This window comes from Eumetopias jubatus, unplaced genomic scaffold, assembly GCF_037043125.1.
Source record: "Eumetopias jubatus isolate StellerSeaLion01/CBP00866 unplaced genomic scaffold, mEumJub1_p1.0 scaffold_10, whole genome shotgun sequence".
Lineage (NCBI taxonomy): Eukaryota > Metazoa > Chordata > Mammalia > Carnivora > Otariidae > Eumetopias > Eumetopias jubatus.
In genome coordinates this window covers 70,349,938-70,367,333 of record NW_028274816.1, presented here as the reverse complement: position 1 = coordinate 70,367,333, position 17,396 = coordinate 70,349,938, and the positions used below count along the sequence as shown (strand labels likewise).

At 39.2% G+C, this 17,396-nt stretch overlaps 1 protein-coding gene across 19 annotated transcripts in view; it reads left to right on the top strand.

Moving 5' to 3' along the window:
- NCOR1 (nuclear receptor corepressor 1) overlaps nucleotides 1-17,396 on the top strand; it is a 152,422-nt gene that overhangs the window by 83,077 nt on the left and 51,949 nt on the right. For 16 of the 19 annotated variants that reach the window (XM_028089475.2, XM_028089468.2, XM_028089479.1 and 13 more), the window contains 5 exons: nucleotides 2,840-3,057; nucleotides 7,281-7,343; nucleotides 9,626-9,765; nucleotides 14,057-14,183; nucleotides 16,711-17,260. In XM_028089475.2, the coding sequence (XP_027945276.1) occupies nucleotides 2,840-3,057; nucleotides 7,281-7,343; nucleotides 9,626-9,765; nucleotides 14,057-14,183; nucleotides 16,711-17,260 (1,098 nt within the window). The remainder of the gene's footprint in view (nucleotides 1-2,839; nucleotides 3,058-7,280; nucleotides 7,344-9,625; nucleotides 9,766-14,056; nucleotides 14,184-16,710; nucleotides 17,261-17,396) is intronic. The other 3 variants (XM_028089480.1, XM_088027951.1, XM_028089473.1) reach the window with 1 other exon arrangement.

The following is a 17,396-nucleotide window of genomic DNA, read 5'->3' as shown; positions in this document are numbered from 1 at the left end:
GCCATTGCCATTCTAATTTTGTACTTTAGGAAGTAACTATTAAAAACAATTTTTTTTTTTTTTTTTTTTAGTTCAGGTAAAACATTTATACTCCCACGTGGTCAGTGGTTCTGCTCTTATGAAACTGCTATATCTTGTTTTTTTCTTTTTTCCTAAAATCTCTATTAACAAGCATTTATTAGTGATGTGAGCTAGCTCTTATGGAGAATGCAAAAGTACATAAGATATGTACTATTCCAAGGTGGTTTATGATCTAGTAGAGGAAAGCTAGGCAAGATGCAATTTCTATTTATGAAAAAGAAGAAAGCCCAGGAGAAATCAGCAGAACCAGTAAAGGATGTTGAGAAACTGAAAAGAGATTCAGGGTTACTTCTGTCTAGGTAGTTTAGAGGACTTTATGCAGGAGCTAGTGGTTAATGTGTAAAGAATAGAGGGAACCATGCGAAGAGATGTGTTGCTATGAGAAATGACAGCATTATAATGGTTTTATTAGACTGGAACAGAGAGGGTGGCTGAGGAAGAAAAGTGGAAGGTGGATTGGGGTTAGATTAAGTACAACCTTAATGAAGCTAAAATAGTCTGTGTTGTGAGTTGTAGGTAGCAGTTTCAGTGGATGGAATGGTTTGTTTCCTTTTATTTTTTTAAGATTTATTTATTTATGTTCTTGGGGAGTGTGCATGCACAAGCATGTGTGAGTAGGGGGAGGGGCGGAAGGAGAGGGAAGGAATCTCAAGCACACCCCGCTGAGCACGGAGCCTAGTGTGGGGCTTGATCTCAGAATCCTGAGATCATGACCTGAGCTGAAATCAAGAGTCAGACGCTTAACTGATGGAGCCACCCAGGTGCCCCTGGATGGAATGGTTTCTTACCAAAGCTATTCTACTAGAATATTGACCCACGAGCAGCAGAGAATGGATGGATTGGAAATGCAAGTCAGGGAGGCTGTTACAAAAGAGTGGTTTAGGGTACTGAAGCCCTGACTAAGGACAGTGGTAGTAGAAATCGAGATGGTAGAATTAGTGGGAGCACTGTTATCGAGACGAAATAACCAAACCTTGGTGTGAGATCGTATATAGGAGGTAAAGGAAAAGGGGAAAAGCTAAAGATGATGCCAGATCTGTAAACGTGAATGAATATGGTAACGGCGGAATTGTTAATGGTGTGTGATATGTACTGTTCCATGGAGGGAAGCAAGAGGCAGAGCACTGACAAGCATGGTTTTAGACATGGTGATTTTGTACTGATGGGGAATCCAGGTATATCGATAGGGATTTCCAGCAGGTATTTGGGAAGACAAGTCTGGGTCTTAGAAGATTTCGGCGATGGGAGGTGTGAGTCTAAAGATACAGACTGGGAGTCATCCCGGTGGAATGGATGTGAATGGGGCAACCTCACAGAGCTTTAAGGCCAGGGTGAGCCTTGGGAAATGTGATGTGAAAGGGTGAGAGGAAGAAGGCAGTCCCCAGAGGGAGAGCCAGAATAGCACTAGGGATATCAGGAAAGCATGAAGTCCTAAAAGTTGAGAAGGATGTAAAAAGAATTGTCCTTAGGATCAGTTGTAGCAGGAGGATCTGTGCAACAAGAATTGAGAAAAGGTCATCTGAACTTGCAGTTTGTGAGTCATTGGTGACTTTTTTTTTCCCCATTGGTGACTTTTGACAAAACATCTTTAAGATGAGACTGTAGTAGTAGCCAGATTGCTAAGGGAATAAAGAAGTGGAGAAAGAGGCCTGCATGGTAACTTCAGGGGCAGTTCAGGACCAAAGGGGGAAAATTCTTGAAGAATTTTTTTATTGGGGTAAGCTTGGTAAGCTACAACAGATCTTTGCTTGAAGTGTTGAAAAAAATCAACACCTCCCATTAAGCAAGAGCAGTTGAGTCTTTGAGTATTGCCACCTCTCCATTCATTTGCAGAAATGTACATTAGGGGCCTTGTTTTTAAATCTAACAATCCTGGGAGATACGTATAGAGAATAGGCCTCTAGTGTTACATGCAGTACTGTTGCTACTAATAGTAATGACCCTTTATTTATTGATGGAGTTTTTCCTAAGTGGCTGAGGTAGGTTTAGTCTTAATAACAGCAAATTACATACATAGGATGCTTACTGTGTTCCAGGCACAGTTCTGAGCATTTTATATAGATTAACTCTTTTAATCATTGCGACAGCTCTATGAAACATACTATTATTATTCTCCCTTATAGACGAGAAAAACAGAGGCTGTGGAGGGGAGGTCGCTTGTCCTAGGTCACATGGCTAGTAAATCACACAGCTCTGGTACCAACCCGGGCAGCCTGGCATTATAACCTCTGGGCCACACCGGCCTGTTTGCACATAATTAGTATTGGAGATGGTTGAGAATACTGAGCCTGGTTTAATGAAGCAGTATTGTAGATTATTACTATGGAAAGGGTATCTGTTTCAGCCTCTTCATTTCACAGAGGAGAAAACTTACCTTGGAGCCAAGGCAAGAAATCCCAGACTCTTGCCTTTTGGTGTACCCCACTGCCTCTGGATTGCAGGTCTAGGGGCTTTTCTGCTGCCATCCTTTACTTCCTCGTAGGGTGTTCTCATACGTAGTAAGGTGATTTGAAACGTGTTTGAATTTTGAGTCCATTGAGGAATAAAACAGACCTTTGTGAAATATCTTAATTTGAGCCAGCCAAAACCCTTTAAAATTGGGGCATGACAGCATTTTTCATAAATTTCATTTTCAGTAACTTGAGAGACTGGGTAGTCTTATTTAATTTCTATTAAAAAAAAAAATCCAAGCCTCAACTTTCTTAGATGCACGTATACTTCCAAATCACACAAACTTTTCGTCTGTTTCTGTTTCCAGAGAAAATGCCAAGGAAAAGGACAAGACGGAAGGTACAGCAGAAGAAACGGAGGAGAGAGAGCAGGCCACACCCCGGGGACGAAAGACCGCCAACAGTCAGGGCCGCAGAAAGGGCCGCATCACCCGGTCCATGACCAACGAAGCGGCGGCGGCCAGCGCTGCGGCCGCTGCGGCCACTGAGGAGCCCCCGCCGCCTCTGCCACCCCCACCAGAACCCAGTGAGTGCGCAAGATGGGAGCGAACAGGCCGGGATTTTGTGCGGGGTTCTCTTGCAGTGCAGGGTTCTCTTGTAGAGCAGGGGGGTCCTCCGATATCGACGACGTACAAATAGTCTGGAAGGCTGCCTTTACTTTTTTTTTTTTTTTTTGAGGTTTTATTGTAATCATCCGGTGCTCATCTTGAGAAGTACACTCCTTAATCCCCATCACCCTTTTCACTCATATCTACACCTCCCCTCGCCCCCCACCCTGCAGCTCTCTTCTGGTGAGCTTGTTTGTTTTCTATAGTTCAGAGTCTGTTTCTTGGTTTATTTCTCTCTCTCTTCCCCACCCACCCCGTTGCTTATTTGCTTTGTTTCTGAAATTCCATATATGAGTGAGATATGGTATTTATCTTTCTCTGACTTATTGCATTCAGTATTATACTCTCTAGCTCCATCCATGTCATTGCAAATGGCAAGATTTCCTTCTTTTTTAGTGGCTGAATAATATTCCATGGTGTATGTATGTGTATGTGTGTGTATCTACATGCCACATCTTCTTTATCCATTCATCAGTTAATAAACACTTGGGCCGCTTCTGTATCTTGGCTGTTGTAAGTAATGCTCCTATAAACATAGGGATGCATGTATCACTTTGAATTAGTGTTTTTGTATTCTTTGGATAAATACCCAGTAGTGTGATTGCTGGATCATATGGCAATTTTTGTTTTTTGGTTTTTTTTTTAAGATTTTATTTATTCATTTGGGAGAGAGAAAGAGAGAGACCACAAGCAGGGGGAGAGGCAGAGGCAGAGGCAGAGGGAGAGGGAGAGGGAGAGGGAGAGGGAGAAGCAGACTCCCAGCTGAGCTGGGAGACCAACATGGGGCTCAGTCCCAGGACCCGGAGATCATGACCTGAGCTGAAGGCAGATGCCTAACCCTCTGAGCCACCCAGGCGCCCTGGGTGGCAGTTGTATTTTTAATTTTGAGGAACCTCCAGACTGTTTTCCACAGTGGCTGTACCAGTTTGCATACCCACCAACAGTGCAAGAGGGTTCCTTTTTCTCCACATCCTTGCCAACACCTGTTGTTTTTTGTGCTGTTGATTTTAGCCATTCTGATAGGTGTGAGGTGGTATCTCATTGTGGTTTTGATTTGCATTTCCCTGATGATGAGTGATGCTGAGCATCTTTTCATGGGTCTTTTGGCCATCTGTATGTCTTTGGAGAAATGTCTGTTTGTGTCTTCTGCCCATTTTTTAATTGGATTATTTGTTCTGTGGGTGTTGAATTTTATAAGTTCTTTATATATTTTGGATACTAACCCTTTATCAGATAATGTCATTTGGAAATATCTTCTCCCATTTCGTAGGTTGCCTTTTAGTTTTGTTGTTTCCTTTGCTGTGCAGAAGCTTTTTATTTTATTGATTTATTTATTTTTAAATTTTATTTACTTTTTTTTTTTTAGAGAGGGACGGGTAGGGGAAGAGACAGAATCCCAAGCAGGCTCCACACCAAGCACAGAACCTGACGCGGGACTCTATCTCACGACCCTGAGATTATGACTGAGCCGAAATCAAGAGCTGGATGCTTAACTGACTGGGAGCCACACAGGCCTCCCAGAAGCTTTTTATTTTGATGTAGTCCCAATAGTTGATTTTTGCTTTTGTTTCCCTTGCCTCAGGGGACCTATCTAGAAAAAAGTTGCTACGGCCAGCGTCAGAGAAATTACTGCCTGTGTTCTATTCTAGGATTTTTATGGTTTCAGATCTCACATTTAGGTCTTTAATCCATTTTGAATTTATTTTTGTGTATGGTGTAAGAAAGTGGCCAAGTTTCATTCTTTTGTATGTTGCTGTCTGGTTTTCCCAGCGCCATTTGTTGAAGAGACTTTCTCCCATTGGGTATTCTTCCCTGTCTTATCGAAAGATTAGTTGATGGTATAATTGTGGGTTTGTCTCTGGGTTTTCTCTTCTGTTCCAGTGATCTACGTGTCTGTATTTGTGCCACAACCATAGTGTTCTGATGACTCCAACTTTGTAATATGACTTGAAGTCCAGAATTGTGATGCCTCCAGCTTTGCTTTTCTTTTTCAAGATTGCTTTGGTGATTCGGGGTCTTTTGTGGTTCCATACAAATTTTAGGATTATTTGTTCTAGTTCTATGAAAACTGCTGTTGGCGTTTTGATAGGGATTGCACTGAATGGGTGGATTGCTTTGGGTAGTGTAGACATTTTAACAATATTTGTTCTCCCAATCCACTAGCATGGAATGTCTCTCCATTTCTTTGTGTTGTCTTGAATTTCTTTTGTCAGTGTTTTATAGTTTTCCGAGTACAGGCATTTCACCTCTTTGGTAGGTTTATTCCTAGGTATCTTATTATTTTGGGTGCAATTGTAAATGGGATTGTATTCTTTTTTTTTAAGATTTTATTTATTTATTTGACAGAGAGAGACACAGCGAGAGAGGGAACACAAGCAGGGGGAGTGGGAGAGGGAGAAGCAGGCTTCCTGCAGAGCAGGGAGCCCGATGCAGGGCTCAATCCCAGGACGCTGGGATCATGACCTGAGCCGAAGGCAGACGCTTAACGACTGAGCCATCCAGGAGCCCCTGGGATTGTATTCTTATTTTCTCTTTCTGCTGCTTCATTATTGGTGTGTAGAAATGCAACAGATTTCCTTACATTGATTTTGTATCCTGTGACTTTACTGAATTTGTTTATCAGTTCTAGCAGTCTTTTATGTTTTCTGTATGTATAACATGTCATCTGCAAGTAGTGCAAGTTTTACTTCTTCAGTGCCTTTACGTTTTTTAAACTTTAATATCAGTGTCTTTTGAAAAAGATCTGCCCCAATCTTGCTATCTTAATATAGCTGTTTTTCTTTTTACTTAGTTGTAATTTTAGTGTGTATGCTTTTTCTGATGTTTTAACTTGACATATATTATAAATATTATGTAGTCTAAATGATCTTCATTTTTGCTTTTTGATGGCTGTGAAGTGTTGGCATCATGTTCCCTGAGGCCCAATTTCTTGAACCATTCCCTGTTGCTCAATGATTAGGCTGTCTCCTGCTCCCTTATCTTTAAACTAATAGATATAGCTATTTTATTTACTTTTTAAAGTAAAAAAAAAAAAACAGATCTTGATTCACGGAACATTTTCTTTCTGTTAAATTATTTTTTATAGGAATAAATTCTTGGGTCCAAGCATTTTTCTGTCTTTTACTAAGTACAGTCTCATTAGTTTATAAAGGGATCATGTTAATAATGCTTACCATCATTGGTTCAGTGGTACCAATTTTACTATAACATGAAGCATAAAGAAACCAGGTTCTGGGGATGGCAAGGAAGCATGTAAGGAAAAGAACTAGGTAAACAAATGGGGGCAGATCATGATGGACCTTGTTTGAGTTATATCCTGCTTTGCTTACAAAGTGGGAGCTCACAGGGGTTTTTAAATAGAGGAATGCTGTACATAGATTGATGTTTTAGAAAGCTAACTAGTGACAGTTGTGGAGGTCAGGTTGGAGAGAGTAAGGGGCTGGAGGCAGAGGAACCAGCCAGAGGGGCGTCACTATGTACACAGTGGCTCAGGCAAGGAGAGGATGGTTCGGGAGATTAGAACTGACACACATCATGGGATGTGAGTAGTAAGTGGGAGGAAGGATTAACAAATCGGTCTGAGGGGGTTGTTAATAATTCAAGTGACTGGACGGATGGTGGTACTATTAATTGAGAAGAGGAATATGGCAGGAGCTCATTTCATGTCTGATAGTCTTACTTTCCTTTCTAATGTAGAAGGGAGAATGTGCAGTTTGTGGTCCATCTGTGTTCACTAGGTTTCATAGGGCCTCCAGGAGTGCGGACGAGATGGGGGATTCAGAGAGCAGGAGAGAACGGTGCCTGGACAGGAAGGGGGACTGTTGTTTCTTCCTCCGACACTTCAGGAGAGGAGGAATGGGGCTGGAATAGTGGGAAGGCGGTGGTGAGGTGGGACTTCATAGGAACTACAACAAACGTGTAGACGTGGTGGAACTTCAAAGACCATTGAGAAAGATCCTAATGGAGAAGCCTTGACTATTCCCCGTTAGTTGGTGGGGAGAGCCTGCCCCCGTCCTGTGTCCATAGTTTCCTTCACCTAATGCTTCAGACAGGCTTTGTGTCAGACAGGCAGGTCAGTGCCATCTCATCTGTGAATGAACTTAAGTTTTCTCTGCCTTACTGAGGTCTCTCTCTATTTCAGTTTCCACAGAACCTGTAGAAACCTCTCGATGGACAGAAGAAGAAATGGAAGTCGCTAAAAAAGGTAAGTTATAGTTCTTTAGGTTCTTCAGGGTTATTAATAAGTCAGATGGAATGAATTTTTTTTAATTGAAAAAAGAAGGAAATTCTTCTGCGATGGTAAATAGAATTTAGAGGTAGACTCGAGTTCTCTATGATGGGGTGGTGCCCTCTCAGGTAACCCTGCTGTGCCTTGCTTAAGAGGCCCAATTTTGAGGGATTTAAGATTCTCTGCATGGTTTTATTTATTTTATTTTTTTTTAAGATTTTATTCATTTATTTGACAGAGAGAGAGAGAGAGCACATGCACAAGCAGGGGGAGTGGCAGGCAGACGGAGAAGCAGGCTCCCCGCAGAGCAGGGGCAGCCCGATGCAGGACTCGATCCCAGGACCCTGGGATCATGACCTGAGCTGAAGGCAGTTGCTTAACCAACTGAGCCACCCAGGCGCCCTGCACAGTTTTATTTTGAATGTCATTTTGTTGGAGAGCAAGTGGACTATTCTCACTTTTCCAGAATAGCTGTGATTCAGTGTTTTGGAGGATATTTTAATATGAAGAGTCTATATTTTCTGTTATTTAAAAGTTGGATTTAATAGGGTGGTACATATCTCCTCAGTTTGTATTTGTAAGGCATTTGGTTATAAACTAGTAAGAAAGTGCACCGCGATTCAGAGGACAGGGCATGAACTTTGGAGCCAGACAAAGGTTTGAATTTTGTCTCTCCCACTCATTGCCCTGATCTTATTTTGGAACATTATGAATCTTGTGTTTTTCTGTTGTTGCTTGTTAAGATAGTATAATTTGAAATTGAAGTAGAATTTCTAATAGGATAAATAATTGGTTTATAAATGAACAATAGTTTTTGTTTTAAATAAAATAATTTTGAGAAAGATTAGCCAACCCTTTTTGGAGTTAAGTATTTACCTTACAATTCTAAACAGAAATTATTGTAAATAAGTTGACTTCTTAGTGACACATTTCAGATTTATTTTCTATTTAATAGGTAATGAATGATACATTTAAGAGTCATATAAACCAACTTTACCAAAAATAAAGCAGTTTAATGTGTTCTGTGCTCATAATATTTTTATTTGACGTTTATTTGTCATGATTAGCAAATTCGTGACTTGTCATGATTACATGTATAACTTTTTAAAAGATTCACATTTTTGGGTGCCTGGGTGGCTCAGTCGTTAAGCGTCTGCCTTCAGCTCAGGTCATGACCAGGGTCCTGGGATCGAGCCCCACATCCAGCTCCCTGCTCCGCGGGAAGCCTGCTTCTCCCTCTCCCACTTCCCCTGCTTGTGTTCCCTCTCTCACTGTGTCTCTCTCTGTCAAATAAATAAATAAAATCTTAAAAAAAAAAAGATTCACATTTTAAAAAAAAAGAAAAAAAAGATTGACTAATTTATTCTCATCTGTTATCAGAATGTCAGTGGAGTAAAGTAGATATTAGCTACATCATAGAGCAATCTTTTTCAGGTAGATACACCTCCATAGGACTCTTCTCAGCTCTGTTCATGTATCAGAAGGATTTGGGAGTGAACTTCTAGTTGTCATTATTAAGGAAGCTACTCGCATTAACCTTGAAAAAGTGATGTTTTTCTATAAATTGTTAAATTTGTACTGGAAATTCATGCTTGGATACACCTGTATCTAAGTATATCCCTGTCTGTATAGCTCTCTGTGTATACGTGCATTTATATACCCATATTCCTTGTACATAGGTATATGTATGTACATACATTATTTGGTTAAAAAGTGTCAGGTTGCATAGATTTCTGTAATGCATTGTATTACCACAGGTTTGTTGTTGTTGCTGTTTTTAAAACTGGTTAATTTTTTTGAGGGCATTTCTTGATTGTGAATGGATTGAAGACATGCTGATTATAAATATAGTCATGTATATCTTTATTTTGTGTTAATTATTTATAAGATTACCTTATTAACTTTATATTGATACACTGTTTCCAAAGACTTAGAAGTATCTCATCACTCAGTTTATAAGTTGTTTGAGTTGTTACTGTGTGTCTGACGTCCTAGCTCTCTGGGAGATACATAACAAGGGTGAAGTTGAGCCCTTCCATTAATGACATGTTTTAAATTTGGGTGGCAAGATAGAGCTGTCATTGAATTTCATGTCAATACATATTTAAGTATGTATTAAAATATATCAATAAATAATTGAAATCACATTTTTAGTGTTAATGATTTTGAAGACTGTAATTAAGTTGATTTTATTATTTCTCTTGTTTGCTTTATCAGGTGATTGTTCAATTAATCTTTGGTTTGTTTTTCAAATATAGGTCTTGTAGAACATGGTCGTAACTGGGCAGCGATTGCCAAAATGGTGGGGACTAAAAGTGAAGCACAGTGCAAAAACTTCTATTTTAACTATAAAAGGCGACATAATCTTGACAACCTTTTGCAACAGCATAAACAGAAAGTGAGTATATCAGAGGTGGTGAATATTTATTTATTTATTTATTTTTAACTGATTTAGTTTTTAACCAATAGTTTTTTGTTTCGTTTTGTTTTTGAGCTTCAAATACTGGCTTTGAGAGAAAGTTTTTTGTATCCTGTATTTTTATTTATTACATTTACCTGTGAGGGATATGCTAGTTTCTCTGCACAAGTTGACTTTTTCTCTGATGACTGCCCAAGGAACAAAATTCCCGTCAGTAGGAATGGTAGTTCAGTACTTTTGAATTACGATAGATGGGATTTGAAAAATGTAAACATTTTAGAGTTTGAATTGAAAAGTTTAGTTGGAGTTCTGTTGACCTTGTTGAATGAATCGATATGGCATATTAAAACCATTTTCTCAGAAAGAAAGAGTCCCTGAGATAAATAGTAAAATCAGAAAGTGTAAATTATTGAAAATTCCTTAACGAGGAAGTTCCAATGCTCTCAGAGTCTACAGAGCTCTTTGAGGATTCCATGAGGCCAGAACTGTTTTTGTAACAATACTAAGATGTTACTTACTTTTTTCCACTGCGTTAGATTTGCATGGACGGTGTCCAAGGAGCTGTGAGAGAAAATGTTGGTGCCTTAGCATGAATCATGGCAGGGTACCACTGTGCTAAATACTCAGTGTATTCTTCATCTCCAGGCATTTGCAGTTTAACAACAAATATGCCAATTTCACTTGTCCTTGGCGAAGCAATAAAAATTAGCTTTATTAAATCTTGACCCTTGAGTCCATGTGTATGATGAAATGAGAAGTGTGCATAAAGCCCTTCTGCTCCATACCAGAGTATGCTGGTTCTGTCGAGGGAAAGGACTTTTGCTATTGTTTGAGTTCCAAGCTGAACTAGCCTCCCTTTTTTTAATGGAGTTTCAGTTTTAATTGGAAAAATGACAGAAAAACTATGGTTTTTCAGACTTGGATCCTTGGCAGACATTTTCTTGAAAATGAGTGAGACTGTCTTTCAAAGAAAGCAAGCAGAAGTATTTGTTGCCACTTTTAAACTTCGAGCTTTTAAGCAAAAATGGAAACTTTGTCTTCCTCACCATAAGCTTAATATCTTCCTAATACTCAAAGACTTTTCTGATGAGATCAGTGACAGTAATAACTAATATGATATTTTGACATACAGTGAAATGTATGCAGATTTGAAAAATCTGTGTAACTCCCTAATTTCCAGATGACCAATTTGTGATGTCACAGTGGATGTCATGTATGGATAAAAGATGTGCAGAATATTTTTTATTTTTAATTTTTTTTTAGACTTTATTTGAGAGAGAGAGAGTTAGTGAGAGCAGGAACACAAGCAGGGGGAGGGGGAGAGGGAGAAGCAGGCTTCCCCTGATATGGGGCTCGATCCCAGGACCCTGGGATCATGACCTGAGTTGCAAACAGACTTCTTAACGACTGAGCCACCCAGGTGCCCCAAAAAACTACTTTTTTACTAAATTATCCATTTGTTTTGGAATGTAGTTACTTTGTATTAAAAGTATTTTTTATGTTGACATGTAATGGGTTTATTGTTATTTTTAAATGAATTAATAAATATTTTAAATATTTTTGCTTTAATTCAAATATAGTAAGTATCATTATATATATCTCATGAATAGAACCTCCTTAGGGTCTTGAATACTTTAAGAGTACTGTATCCTTAGACCAAAAAATTTTGAGACTCACTGAAGAATGATAGAATGGGTAATAAAAGGGTAGATATTTAAATTTGTTAGGGTTTGGACTTTTAGTAAATATGAGTATATGAAATATAACATTGACTGATTTTAAAAGTTATATACAGAAGACCTTTTAATGTTAAAAATGAAGATATAAAGGTTAAAAATGTTGTAGAAACTAAAACAAAGGGAAGAAAGTAATAAAAGCTCTTCTGACAAGAGAGACTTGACTTCATCAAATACCACTTACGATGTTTGGGGAAAAAAATCAAGTAAAGAATAAATCAGACATGTTTTTAAAAGATAAGTCAGAGTTCTCCAGAGAAACAAAACCAACAGGGGGGTGTGTGTGTGTAGAGAGAGAATATGAGCGAGTGATTTATTTTGAGAAATTGGCTCCTGTGACTGTGGACACTTGCATCTGACGGTGCAGGATGGCAGGCTGGAGACTTAGGGAAGAGGTGTAGCTGGAGTCCAAAGGCGATCTGCTGGCAGACTCCTTTCTTGTTGGGGGTATGAGGGATGGAGGGGGAGAGCCAGGAGCCATCAGTCTTGGTTCTATTAAGGCCATCAGTTGGGTGAAGCCCCCCTACCCCCTCCACATTCCGGAGGGTCATCTGCTTTGCTCAGAAGTCCACTGGTTGAATTGTTAATCTCATCTAAAAAACACCTGCAGAGAAACATCCAGGATAATGTTTGACCAAATGTCTGTGTGCTGTGGCCCAGCCAAGATGACACATAAAATTAACCATCACCAATGTCTTTAAAACTTCTTGTTAGGGACAGCAGACTTCAGGAGGTTTTTTTGTTTTTGTTTTTTCTTTTTGAGTGTTTTATCATTTTCAAAAAGGTTTCAAGAAAATGTGACAAAATGTCTAATATCTATTAAAACGGAGTGCAAGATAAAGAGGTGTTACATTTCCATAGGTTTGAATTATTACATTAAATATTAGTGAGTACTATCATACAGTGAAGAAAATGCTTGGAGAAGTAGTAGATGATTGCATGTGAACAGAGGAATGTCACATGGTGGTGGTGAAACATTGTCTTTTGTATATTCATCAGTGGAAATACCAAACAGCACGGGTGGATATTGGCAAAGGAGGGATACAGCCTCGACACTGGAAAAATCCCTATATGAGCTACTATGTAATTCCAAAAAATATTGCAGCCTTCATGCAGTCTTCCTAAAGCTGTTTAAAGAGTGTGGCCAGAGGATTCTCTCCCCTTGCATTCCTGTGAGGAATGTAGTGATGAATTTTTTCTGGCCTCAGAATTACACCTAGTTCTATGACGGACACTGGGACGTGATTTTTTTTTCCTCTTGACTTAGTTACTGCTTTAGGTTGGATCCTAACACATAATTAACAGTTGGGGTAGCAATAATTTATTTTCCTCTGTGAGGAGTGTCCCCGGGGGAGGCCTGTAACTAAAGGCTGCTGAGTACAGGCTCGGTAAGAGGCAGAGAACAGAGCAGATGCCAGGGCTGGGATCTTCGGGTCTGCAAAGACAGGAGATCTTACGTTTCATAATTAGCAACATGAGATTAAAAATATAATAAATAGCTGATGTCTGACACTTAAATATATGCACATACGCTCTTACAGATGTGTGATCCCAGTAGAAGAATGAGCAGTTTTATGTAAACACATTATTTGTGGAAGGAAAAATCCTGTTAAAGGAAAAGGGAATATGTTCTCATTAATAGTAAAAGAAATTCAGTAAAAGTAGTAGTAAAAGAAAATAGTAGATAGTAATAGTAGTCATAGTAAATAGTAATAGAAAATAGTAAAAGACATCCAGTGGGGGTTGGTGACACCAGTGATCAGTTGTTGCTTATGAAATCACATAATTCTTAATGTTAGGGAAGGGAGGTTATTGCAGCATTATTAGTGCAGAACATTAAAATTGACTAAATACCTTAAAATAGGAGAATTTTAAATATCTATTGGTACGCAGTGCTTTCATGGAACCATTAATATAGTAATTTTAAAGAATTTATAATGTAAAGGTATGTTCATTTCATGATTAAGGTTAAAAAAAGTAGGATAGGTAACTACATTGGGCAGTCCTAGTTTTATTTACATGTACTAGACATAAACATACGTATACGCGTATAAAAGACTGAAAGGAAATGTATCAGCATAGTTAGAATCTCTAGCTGCTGCAGTTATGAGCCATTACTGTTTTTTCTTAGCAATTTTCTGTGTCTCCACAGTCCAATGAATATCTTATTTTTAATAGAAAACAAAGGCATATGTTATTTTTATTAGAAAAATACATTATTTGGAGAGGAAGACTAGCAGGAGTTTTGTGATTTTTGGCTCTTTGTACATGTATGGTGGCAAGCAGTTTGAAAAATGGTCCAAATGTAACTTTTGATCAGTTTGATGAGAGCACTCCATCCACACAAAAGGCCAGTTAGTGGTTCCCTAGAGGCAACCGAATATTTACCAGAACAGTTGTCAGACAGGCAGCCTTCTTGTTAAATATGTGTGTATCAGTGTTCTGTGTTATTTCAGATCTGAGAATGTTCCTTTGTTTTCTTTGAGCTATTTAAATCATGAGTAATTTAATTCAACACTCTTTTACTCCTTCAGACTTCACGGAAGCCCCGTGAAGAGCGAGACGTGTCCCAGTGTGAAAGTGTAGCTTCCACTGTTTCTGCTCAGGAGGATGAAGATATTGAAGCTTCTAATGAAGAAGAAAATCCAGAAGACAGTGAAGGTATCTTAAAATCTTAAATTTAGTTGTGACTTCGACTAGTTCAAATATGTAATTACTAGCTTAGTCATTTTATTTAAGAATTGCTTCATTAAGGAAACGGTTCTTTCACTGTTTTCATAGAGACCTTAAACTTGAGCACAATGTATTTATTCATTCAGTCAACAAATACGTATGTAGCACCTGTGATGGTCCAGTTGGTACAACCAGAAGATCTTTAAAATGGCAGTTCAGGGGCGCCTGGGTGGCTCAGTCGGTTAAGTGGCAGACTCTTGATTTCGGCTCAGGTCATGATCTCGGTGTCGTGAGATCGAGCCCCACATCGAGCCCTGCACTGAGCATGGAGCCTCCTTAAGATTCTCTCTCTCCTTCTGCCCTTCCCTCCCCCCGCCACCCCCGCCACCCCCACTGCTCGCTCACTCTCAAATAAATAAAATCTTAAAGTCAAATCAGATGTCAGTCCGGCATCAGTAAGCTGTCTGTGCATCAATATCACTGCCACCTTTTATGTGTCCAGTTAGTATCATTGATTACGTTTCTGTCTTTATTGCAATGACTTCGATTTATTTCAGTTTTTACACTGACTCACACATGTCACACTTATGTTTTCATGTAAAAGTTAATGACGCTAGAAGCCCCGTAGAAAAGAATGTCAACCCAAGAAACTTAAGAACAGAAATAAAATCCTTTTTGTCACTTGAACAAATTAATGACCACTTTCCGAAAAAGTAAATTTTTTCTTGAGTTTTTGCTAATTAAAAATTCCTAATTTATTTCAATCACATTACTGTTAAAGTTTCTGAAGATTTCTTTTGTGAATTGACTGCTTATGAAGTGGGAATTTTCAGTGATTTTAGTAGCTCTTTATATATAATATCTTACACATGTTCATGCTTTGTATATACATATTTTCTCCATCCCATTCACTTTTTGTTTTATTTTTAAATTACCAGAGTTTAAGTTTTGTATGTAATTAGAGCTGCTTAAGTACGTTCCTTTGAAGGCGCTCATATTTTAAGCTTAGGAAGTTCTATACCTTCCAGGAGTTTCAGAAATATTAGATTTCGTTTTATTTTTTTCTGCAAGTTGTTGTTGGCTTTGAAAGTTTAATTTTGTTTTGAATGGGTTTTGGCTTTCAACATCAGGTAGCTTTTTTTCTGTGAGGTTTTGTGGAAAATGAGGCCCGTGTGGCAGGAATGAAGAGAATACTGGAGCAGAAGAGTTTTGGTAAGACTTGGCTTTTAAAAAGCTCCCTCTGGTGTTGTTGAGACTGGTCTGAGGTGGAAGATAGGAAGAGTTGTTTCTGGACTACAGGGGCAGTCGAGCAATTGAACACAAGTGGATGTTCAAGGGATATTTTTAGAGAGAAAATCTATGATATTTATCTATGTAGGATATGGGGATAAATGAGAGGAGAATTAAAAGATTACTCCTCAAAAGGTTTCTGGTTTAATTAGACAGTAAACACTAGAAAAGTACCTGATTTGGATGTGTTGAGTCCCCAGACTTCGTCTAGTGCAGGAAATACTGAATTTGTGATTCCTTTGAAATATCTAGGTAAAGATGTCAGAGATTAAAACCATATTTATAAAGTGAAACCAGGGATGTGGGGAAAGACCAGGGTTACAGTGTTAAATTAAAAGTCCATGTAATGTTACTCTAGAATTTTCCTGTCTAGTGTGTGGTACTCACTAGATACATGTGGCTATTGAGCTCCTGAAATGTGACTAGTCCAAATTGAGATGGGCTGAACATGTAAAATGTAATCAGATTTTGAAGACTTAATACCAAAAAAAGGTAAAAATGTTATTACTAGTTTTCTATATCACTATATTTCCACATGATTACATGTTAAAAAGATAGTATTTCAGACCTACTGGGTGAAATAAAATTTGTTAATTTATCTCTTTTTACTTTTTTAATGTGGCCACCGGAAAAATTAAAATTTTAAGCAGATGTAACTCATATTATGTTCCTATTGGATGATGATGTTCTAGACTGTCAGGCTTCCTGGGTCAAAGGAAAAGTGCAGCCGCAGGCTGGTAGAAATAAACCAAATACCATTTATGGGAATGGTTTCTTGTTTAGTTTTGGTTTTCATCTGTCTTCATTTTTCAAATTTCATATAAATTTTATTTATTTATTTATTTATTTATTTTTATTTATTTAAAAAATATGTTTAAGAGTTCTTAGTTGCTCAGTTACTCTCTACACCCAGTGTGGGGCTCAAACTCACACGACCCCGAGATGAGTCGCACACGCCACTGACCAAGCCAGCTGGGCGCCCCTCATACGAATTATTTTTAGATAGTAAAAGCTTTTACGCTTTCCGTTTCAGAAGGTGAGGATCATTTGACCTCTCCCTTTCATGCTCTGGGAACAAACACTCTAGTTTCCCAGTGGCCATAAGACTTCACTGAGGCCATCCGAGGAGTATCATTCGTCCCAAACAACTACTTTCAAGCATGGCTCTGTCACCACCTGAAACATGTTCATTATCAGATTTTTATGCCGTATCATTATCTTTAAGGTGCTGAAAATAGTTCTGATACAGAAAGTGCTCCTTCTCCTTCACCAGTTGAAGCTGTCAAGCCCAACGAGGATAGCACTGACAATGCGACTTCTCGAGGAAACGCAGCGCCTGGGGCTGAGCTCGAACCCAGCACAGAACCTGTACCCTGTGCATCTCCCTCCTCAGCAGTGCAAAGTGCAAAACCAGTCGAAAGTGAAAGTGTGGAGACACAGGCGAACGACAGCATTGCGGTGGAGGCAGAGCCGATGGATGTCGAACGGCAGGAGCACGGTGCTGAAGTGACTTCTGTTCTTGACCTCCCCACGCCTGCCAAATCAGACTCTGTAGACGTTGAGATGGGGGCGCCGGAAAGCAATCCATCCAGAGTCGAAGGTGATGCCAAAGAAGGAGACCTGGAGAGAGCCAGCACGAAGACAGAGCCTAGAGATGAGGACATGGTGGTGGCCCAGCAGATAGGCGCCCAGAGGCCCGAGCCCCAGTCAGACAATGACTCTAGTGCCACCTGCAGTGCGGATGAAGATGTGGATGGAGAGCCCGAGAGGCAGAGGTGAGACTCGCTCCTCTGATCCTCTCCTGTTCTTTGCTCTGTTGGAGGCTGACTGAGTCACAGGACGGTGCTGGCTGCAGGGATTATTCCTGTACGAATATCGGCATCTTAGAGGTAGTCCGCATGCTTTTAATAT